This window comes from Betta splendens, chromosome 22, assembly GCF_900634795.4.
Source record: "Betta splendens chromosome 22, fBetSpl5.4, whole genome shotgun sequence".
Classification (NCBI taxonomy): Eukaryota; Metazoa; Chordata; class Actinopteri; order Anabantiformes; family Osphronemidae; genus Betta; species Betta splendens.
In genome coordinates this window covers 4599264-4609011 of record NC_040900.2, presented here as the reverse complement: position 1 = coordinate 4609011, position 9748 = coordinate 4599264, and the positions used below count along the sequence as shown (strand labels likewise).

At 43.6% G+C, this 9748-nt stretch overlaps 1 protein-coding gene and 1 long non-coding RNA gene across 2 annotated transcripts; one reads left to right on the top strand and one right to left on the bottom strand.

The window, feature by feature from the left end:
* Positions 1 to 291: 291 nt before the first annotated feature.
* Positions 292 to 5818, bottom strand: LOC114848851 (mitochondrial basic amino acids transporter). Its single transcript, XM_029139692.3, has 4 exons — positions 5336 to 5818; positions 4207 to 4250; positions 3113 to 3196; positions 292 to 2579 (listed from the first exon to the last, which is right to left on the bottom strand). Exons 1-4 carry the CDS (start codon positions 5367 to 5369, stop codon positions 1815 to 1817), a joined length of 927 nt encoding a protein of 308 aa, XP_028995525.1. The 5' UTR covers positions 5370 to 5818; the 3' UTR covers positions 292 to 1814.
* On the top strand, positions 3194 to 9111 carry LOC121201967 (uncharacterized). The gene is made up of 2 exons (XR_005897214.2): positions 3194 to 4311; positions 4400 to 9111. It is a non-coding gene; the product is annotated as an uncharacterized LOC121201967 (long non-coding RNA).
* Positions 9112 to 9748: the final 637 nt, after the last annotated feature.

The following is a 9748-nucleotide window of genomic DNA, read 5'->3' as shown; positions in this document are numbered from 1 at the left end:
AATGGTGTATAGAAGCTCTGTCCAGCAGCCTAATATGATTCAGAGTGACTTGAACCATCTCTAACTAAAGGCTTCTTAAAAAAAGGAAGACTGCAACATCATTGAAGCTGCATCATTAAGTGCAGAGCAGAATTTCGAATCCTACCCTAGACTTTACAGGGAGCCAATGCATAGACAGCTGCTCCATGTCTGCCTTCTACAGAGGGACATCAGTGAAGCTGCATCATCATTAACAAAACTGTTCATGAATTACCTTTGTTATAAATCTGTGCCAAGAACCACATCCTCCAATGAAGGACAGAAAAAGTTTTATTTCACAATTCTCAAATACTTACTTTACTGCTTTGATACAGCATCATGAGCAGCCTCTTTACAAATGTCAGCAATCACGCAAACAAAAACAACGACCAGAACTAAAGTGTTAACTGAAAAATACAGTATTGTAAACAATGAAGAAAAAAAACTCCAGTATATACATATTACCTCCTTGGACGTCAGTTTCAGATCTGCACATCTAATGCTACAGTCCCAGTCTATGACGCTTACTGGCAAAACACCCATCAGCAATAGCAGCTTACAGATGCAGAGATGTGCTCTCTACATGCAGGGACAGAGCTGCTTGTGAAGGTCACAGTTTACAGCCTAACCCTCCAAAATCATAAGGAGCTTTCACTCGTGCAATTGTTCACTCAGGGGTCAGAGTGGCATCCGGCCAGCTGATCTGGTTAATATGGGGATGAGGGAAGAAGCAGAACATTTTGTCCAAAGGTTTTTTTTTTACTCATGGTCACATACAGGAACACAGTTGGCTATTTAATTTACTATTACTGGAGGTTAATGACATTTAATTAAAACAATTGACCTAAAATGTAACTGCTTGGGAAGTAGCTGTAAAAAGCAAAATATGCACTGGACTTAAAATACTAACATTTCAGGAAGCATCAACGCCTGTTTGTGTTCACAACTGGTCTAACAGCACCTCCTCGTGGACAAAAATGGAGTCTGCCAACGATTGTGCAAACAATTCAACACATTCAGATACTGATTAGTTTTGCGCAACACCAACAGAATTAGTGGCAAATAAAACAAAGTTATCGCATGTAGAGGTAATCAATCTGCCAAAATGTTTAACCGTGCACAAGCTTAAAAATCCCCACACACAATAAGGTGCTTTTCATTGGACACTGTAATGTCCAGAGCATAAACTAGAAATTACCTGTAAATCATCACTATGATCGACAGGTTGTTTATCACAGTAGCAGTAACTACCCATGACTTCTCATAGGACAGACACTACATATACTGATGTAACATTATATTTACACTCGATTGCCAAGTACTAATCAGTTTCACCACATAAAACCCTAAAAGCCTTCCTCAAGAAGTTAAAGCAGTGTGGATCCAGCTGTGTAACCATTTGAGAGACTGATGCTGGTAGACGTTTCCACAAAGGAAGAGTACAAACGCATTTTTACAGGTTTATCCAACTTTGATTACTTTGTAATCAGTAACTGTGAATGGATACTCCACATGTTCAGGCACGGCTAATAGTGAAGGCTAGCTGTAGCATGAATTCCAAGTGTTCTGAACACAACAGTAAACACTACATCTAAGGGAAATCTGTAACAGCCGGGGTGTGTTACAGCAGCCGGTGGAACCATTAAGCTTCTTAAATCGCTTAAAAACTTGAAATATTTAAAACTGACCATATTTACAGATACGCGCCTGTTAACATATATATTATTTCTTACTACACGCTCTGGACACGGATCAATAAAGCAGACCTGTAACTTGTGTACAGCAGACAGATTTGCTCACATGCTGTTTGGCTGCGACTGCAGAGGCTGCAGCTGGACGGACTGTGGCTCGGGACTCTGGATGCTGCACTCCCCCCCCTCGCGCATATACATCAAGAACAGAGTCACTGTCGCGAACGTGGTGGCGTTCACCGGAAAAGCGCGGAGCAGCGTGGACGTGAGTCCGCGCGTGAACACCCTCCAGCCCTCTTTCTGCAGGCTCTTCCTGACGCAGTCCATGATGCCGTTATACTGGTTGACGCCGCCGACCCCGTCTGCCTGGAGACGCGATTTGATCACGTCGACGGGATAAGTGGAAAGCCAGGAAGCGATGCCTGACATTCCGCCGGCGAACAGCAGCTTGGGGATCATGTACGTGTCCTCTGGCTCACAGCCCAGCCACCGCGTCAGCGTATCATAAGTGAGGAAGTAAACACCGAAACCGGGCGTCTCCCTCAGCAGAGTGGTGACCATGCCGCGGTTGATACCTCGGATGCCCTCCTTCCTGTAGATCCTCACAAGGCAGTCCAGGGAGTTCTTGTACAGCTTCCTCTTTGACTTCTTCTCGCCGGTGCCTTGCAGCTGCATGCGCGTCTTGGCCAGCTCCATCGGGCAGCAGATGACACACTGGATGGCGCCGGCAGACGCCCCGGCCAGGAACTGGTGGAGCGGCGTGTCGCGGCCGAGCAGGCGCATGGTGTTGCCTTGCACACCAAAGACTATGGCGTTGATGAAGGTCAGCCCCATCATTGGGGAGCCAATGCCTTTGTACAGACCAAGAGCCTGCAGACAAAAACACAGCAACAGGATTTACGTCAACAGAAATGTAACGTAAAGACACTGGTAATGTGTAACATGCATATTAAATGGTGATGCTGGTTAAAAGGAGCCAAAAAGCAAACAGAAATAATCTTAACAGGTTCATTCTTTTGCTCACTGCTTCAATGCTACATCATCTTCACTCTTTTTTTTTAAATCACAGCTGGATAAAAACAGGTGGTTTTGGATGAAGCAACATCTGTTAACGATGTCACATGGTAGAGGAGACCATCCAATCAGTCGACATGAGACCCCTTTAAGCAGACCACCCGCTGTGGCTCAAGTGGCACCGCGTCATTGGGTTTTATTTAGCCCAGGAGGAAATAAGCCCCTCGCCCTCCCAACTTACACACTCCTACACTCTTCCCCTTTCACCCCATGTTAGGAATACGCTGGCGGCACCACCGTAACCAGACACTTGAGTCCAGTTACAAGCCATTCCGCACACGAGGAAAGTTTTAATGCGACCTAGGATGTCCCTGGAAGCACCAGCTTACCGATTCCTGGCGTATGATTGACTGGAAGCAGTGATATGTCCCACGGTACAAAGGTTTGTCCACACTTTGAACCTGAAGCCGCACCTGTAAATGACAGTCCTCATCTTTGAGTAACATGAAAGAGTAACGGGACCCTAAAGGACCACAACTTTAATCCACATTTACACACAAGCATGACGACATCATTTTTTTTCAGGCTAAAAAAAAATAGAATCAAAATACGGGAAGAGGTGAGAGACACAACATTAACCGAGAATAAACTTTTAAAAAAAAAATTAAAAATGTCTTCTGTGTTTTATCGTTCTATAGCTTAAGACAAGACATTGGGTGAGAGGGGGGGAAAAAAAGACCTTGACCATACTTACAAGGCCACATTTCCGTGGAGAGGTTGTTTATTTCTCTCTCTCATCTACAACACAGTGACACTGTTGCTGTTAAAGACAGCCTCCCCGAGCGCCCTCCCCCCAACAGCAGAAGAACATTCAAAGCAAGGTATACAACCATCTCTGCTTTCCTCCAAAGTGGCTGCTGCACCTTTACACAACTAGGACAGTGAGTGACAAACCCATTACAATGTCAAAGAATTTAAATGTTAGAATCTAGAAATGTTTATTTTTCGACAGACATTTTTATTTTACTACTTCTTTCGGGCCAAGGGAGTTTTGAATGTATAACCGCTTTAAAGCCTGTAACTCCTAGTGTGACTATGGTCAGTTTAGTAGGACTGTACAGATTTGAGGAACCACAGCTAGACCCACTTTTCTTGAAACTGTCAAAAGGCAAGAGAAACTAAATAAGCAGTCAGGAACAGGAGCGATACGAACACATTCTGTAGCTAGCAGAAGTCATTTTTAAGATATGATTATGTGTTAAAAAGCAAATTATTATACATATTAAATGTGTCAGAAAAAAATCATCCAACAGTTTAGCAATAGTCATTTCATTCAAATTTCATTTAAATAGTAATATTTCCTACACTGATTTGTGGTCCCCTCGCTTCTTGTTATCTGGCTGTGTAACTTCAGGTAACCTGGATTGAATTAAAAGCTGCCAAAATACTGAATCATGCAGATGAAGACAAGACCGACACCCACCTTCACAGTGTCAAAGGGATGCCCCACTAAAACACCAGCAGCACCTGAAGAACAACACACCAAGCAGATTTAGGTCAGCGGCATCTCATCTTTGAACGTAATGAGGTAATTGTATTAAAAATATATACACACATATTGGAAACATTTGTGTTTGAGGTATTTGTAAATCATTCATTTCCTTTTTGCATTCCAGCTTCCCGTATCTGCAATACTGTCCATGACCCGACAACCGATGCACACATAACCTTGCAGCCTTTGACTGATTAACTCACACCGGGCGTTCCAGCAGAGTCAGCAAACTTGCAGGATGGAGAAGTCAAGACCCGCTTAATCATTATTTTCCATCCATGAACACTCATACTTTTATCCATGGAAAAGTTGATTTTCCGCATAAGTCAGTGACTAAATAAGGTAATGTTTGGTTTGTTGCCACCATCTAGTAATAAATTACAGCAGCCTAATGCAACTGGGAGCCAGCAAATTTCAGTAACGATGTCTCGTTGCTGTGGGCGATTCTTGCTGCTTCGGTTTTATCTTTGAACCTCATCATTCCGGGCATGTGCCCCAAACAGAGATTATCTGACGTCTCTGCGAGATCTGGCCTTGGGCAAAGACAAAACAGCTGACAACGTTCACAAGGGCTCGGAGTGAGGCTAAGGTGAGGAATGTGGACGTATCAACATTTTCTCTAAAGAGACACTCGATCAGATGACTCCCAGGCGAGAGCTCATTATATAACAGTCCTAGGAAAACATGGCTGGCATTTGCAGCTTTGTTTTCGCATACGTAATACAGAACAGGTTCCAGGTGGGGGTTGGGTGTGATCGCAAGTCTGGAATTTATTCTCTTCTGTGAATAACAAAAGAAAACAGTCACCACACCCGAGGGAGGGATTCGCATAAGACAACACAGTTAAGTCGGCTAAAACCGTGAATTTAGCGTCTCCAAACAACCAGACTTCCTTGTTTATCACACATCACCTACGTGGCGCCCGCTCGTAAACGACCAGCTGCACAGCCGCGTCGGCCCACGCGTTTCTTCACACTAGCCAAAGCTAGCCGTTGGCTAGGTTAGCACAAACCGGTTCACCTGCCTAGCATGGCCGGCTAACGCCAAGCGAGCGACTTACCCCCTGCACAGCCCGCAGCGAAGTCTAGTGCCATTCCCTTCTAAATGTGGACTGGCCGAGTTAAGTCAGTGACTGGGCAAACTGGTTTGCAAGTGTGGAACTCTTTTCGCCTCCAGACGATGCTGATGCTAATGCTAGGCGAGCGCAAGGAAGCGTGCGCGTTTTCTCGTCGCTGCTGGCGCAGTCTCACTACTATGAACCCCTTCTACCAACGCTTTCTATTTCTGCACGGCGGCGGGGGTTCTGTGTAGGCAAGGAACGTGTTCGCCCCGTATAAAGAAGCCCAATCGGGTTCCGCCGTGGTGGACAACTCCCCTCGCTGCTCATGTCCGCCCCCAAACCGATTGGCTGCCGCCGCTGCGCACGCGAGCGCCGAGCGCGCGCCAGTGGCTTCTCCCCGCTTCCTAAACCAACACTGTTATCGCAGCCGGTGACCAGCGGGTTGGCGCGTCCCGCTGCGCTCCTGCAGCCGGTGAATGACGGCGCTTCTGCACGAGGAGGCAAAGTAGTGCGACTCCCACAAAACACGTGGCGTCAGGTGCGTAAACACAGTGACTCATCAGAAACGGGGAAATGTGGGTCTTCCACGCGAACCCGCGTCCTTGACCGTAACTGGCTGTAGTTCAGTCTATGATGTGATTTGCACAACACCAGTTCAGCGTCCCCTAACAAATGTAAACTTAAAAAAAAATCGGTATGTTTTTATCAAAAGTGCAACTGTTGTCACAGGAATGTAATGTCTTTTCAGGGACATATACTGAATAATTAATGTTGGAATATTCAAGTATCCCAGTAATGACAGTGGGTCAACATGCACAGTGGTAAAAAGCTTCAGTAAATGCAGGGACATTTTATCATTGACATGAATAAATCCCTATTCACACCATACAGGTGCTTTTGATAAGCCATTGTTTTGTTACTGTTAATGTTTATTTGTCCATTTAAATGATTAGCATACATACGTATGTGTATTGCTGACAAGCAAGCAGATGTAGCAGCATTTTGATTCAGTAATCATTCTCTCCTGGGCTGAATTTCAGGCCAAGGAGTGGAGCTGTGACAGAACAGGGCTGCGAGCACAAACATTTCATACAGTAGAAGATGTACAGCAAATCGTAAAAAGTAACATGAAGGCATGAAGGCGTGGCCCATGTTTGACAGACGAAAATCATGGCTCTTGTAATTTACACCATTTTTTTTCTGAGTGAGGCAATGCCCAACACCTGGGTCAAAATAACACATACATAATAGATGGATTAATCCTGTACTGTAATCAACAACATTTGCTCGAGCAGTCTAGGATTTAAAATTTAGAGGCCTCGGTGTCATGAACAGTTTGACCATCTCATCTGTGACTTCCTTGCGTCTCTCTTGATGCTCAGCAATCATTGGCTGCAGCGTCTCGATCAAAATCTTTTTCAGGTCTCCGGTTAGTAGAGCTCCACTAGCGTAGTCCTGCAGAGACGGGGCGGAGATTAACAGAATTCAATTTAAAAAAGGAAAGACAAAGAAAATACGAAAAAAAAAATAATCACTCATCTAAAATAAAGAATCTCTATCCCCTTACTGTACCTGTCTGATCTTTTCCAGTTGATCATCATCTTCCAGGAAAAAGGTCAAATACATGAAGGAGACGTCCACATCTGGGTTACCTCCGTACTTCTTGTGCTCCTCCACTGTGTCTTTTCCTCCCGAAAATGCATGTTTGTTGACCTGTGAGTAATTAGAATGTCATTCAACAAAACCTAGATCTGACTGGTGACTATTAACCAGCAGTAACTAGCAAGGTCAGTACCTTGCTTTTGATCTGCTTGGGTGTGTCAGTGAGGAAGATGGAGGAGTTGGCGTCACTGGCGCTCATCTTGGTCTGTGCCCCCTGCAGAGCAGGAAAGAAGGTGGAGTGCAGCAGGGCTGGTTTGGGATAGTTGATCCTTGGAGCTACATCACGGGTCATCCTGAAGTAAGGATCCTGAATAAGTGAAGGAATAGAAACTCATGTATGATTCTTAAAGTGCCATCCAGTATTGTATTACTTATGCATATACTTATGTTTTAATGCTGCCCTGACCTGGTCTATGGCACAGGGGATGAGGCAGGGTACGTCTGTTCTGCCTCCAAAGATCTGTGGAAAAGAGGTACTGAAGGATGGGGCTGCCTGGATGGCTGGAAAACTGATCTTTCCTAGACAGACAAAGGTACAAACAATGTTTTCCATACATTCATACAATCAGAATCAGAGAATATGCTATAACATTACTAATGTGTATTACCAGTGACTGACTTACATATACCAAATATTTACATAAATCTATCTCTAAAATAATAAAAAGTCTTATGATGTCTTACCAATGCAGTCACTGTCTGTAAAGCCAAAGATTCCTTTAACCTGGTTAAACGTAACGTGCTTCTGGATCTTAACCACATTCCTGTAAAATTCAGGCGATGAACTGTGGGAAAGAACAGACAATAACTTGTTAAAAACGATTACTACAATAACAAACTAAATAGACATTCAATCTATATTAACAAAAAGATAAACAGTTTCTGTCACGGTTTACCCCATGTAGTCAAGGTCAGAGAAGATGAAGGTCTTGTTGACATCAAAGCCGCAGGCAATGATGTCCTTTGCGTTTTCCACAGCAAAGTGGTGGCATTCATCCAGTGTTAGATCCTTCCACAGATACTTCTCGTCGTCAGTCATCTGGATCACCAGGGGAATGTCAAACACATCCTGAAGCCATCTATAAAAAAGAAAAGACTAGGTTATTAAAATCAATAAAAAAATCCAATATATAAAAAAGTTTTACCAGCAAAGAACTGCGATCATAACTTGGAAAGGGAGCACTCACTTGGTAAAGATAAAGGGGATTAGGTGACCAAGGTGCATGGCCTCTGAGGATGGACCTCTGCCAGTGTAGAGGTAAAAGGACTTGTTCTTCTCGTATGCATCCAACACCTGATGCACATCTCTGCCGAAAACAGTGAAGATACATTTGAATTGATTTTTGTGGGAACTGTTGCTTGTAACCTTGCTTGCCTAAAAGTTGCCTAAAAATAACAGTGATTCACTGATGCATCATGTCCTTTTGTCCTCCGTTCCAGCCTGTCACCACCATCTGTTTCAGTAAAACGAAACAGACTGGTGGAATGTTTGAGTCATGAAAGGTCAGATAAAGTTCAGAGTATGGGGACGCACGTCAGTAAGTTTCAGAATTACTGGTTGACAGGATGATGCAACAGAATCTGTAAGACCACCTCTTTCTCGAGAAGTGAGTTTACAGGAAATCTGATGAAACCCTCATGCTTCTCATTCGCCAACCTGTGTGAGAAGAAGATTCCTCTTCTCAAAAAGCGGTGAGGCTTCTGTCCCGAGACTTTTTCCATTCTGTCCACCAACTCCTTGTCAATTTTACTGCTGCCAAACCTCACTTGGGAAAGAGGAGACAAAATGTGAAATTTAGCTGATGCAATACAACTGACAATTACATTACAATGTCAGTGGCTAATATGGTTCATCATCCAACACTACTACTATAAGATGTGAGACTTTGATTCCTACCTATGAGTTTGTCATAGTCTACCCCCTTGGCATTAGTGGTGGATACGTTCCATGGGTCGACAGTATCTTCGTCATCTCCACCATCAGATGCTGGACCATTGTCAGGGGCAACAGAGGTTTCGGAGGGTGGGCACCCTGCTTTGTAATCCTGCCCTGTCATCTGTTTGTAGTCCATCTTCAACTTCAGCAGCAACTGGATAGCAGCTTCAATTTCAGCCTGAGGGACCCAGACGATTTTATTTAACGAAATTGTATTCAACGGAAATACCACATGGGGTGCTTTTCTAATATAGTGCAACCAAACAGAGTATTTAGTATGATTAAATCCCATGAAAAGGTACCTAACCTTCTCTGCTTGAGCCGTTTTTAAGTCTCTGACTTTGTCTCCTTGCTCGTTTACTTTCACATAGAGCTCCATTGGACTCACAGCTGCTTCACTGTCTGTCATTTTCTTCACACGGTCCAATACACAAATACACAAAATAAATGCCAAAGTAAAATAACGACACGTTCTGAATACTATTAATAGTAGCACTGTATTATTACTCGTACCATATGTGTAAGATATATACAGTACCACATTTAGCTAAGTGAAAAATAGACAATTGTATAATATTTACGGTTACCAAACCTTAATAGATATAACAAATGATACAGTAATATGACAATAATGTTGAAGCTTATAAGAATAAATGCTAATAAAGAAATCAGCCAATTTACCGTAGAATCCTTCGCACAGCTCACTTTACTGAATCTACTTGCATCAGCCTGTGGTGTCCGCCTCTTATACTTTCCCCTCGAAACCGGTTTGCGCCACAATTTCGCTTTCACTTACAAAAATAGTCCGTTGAAAG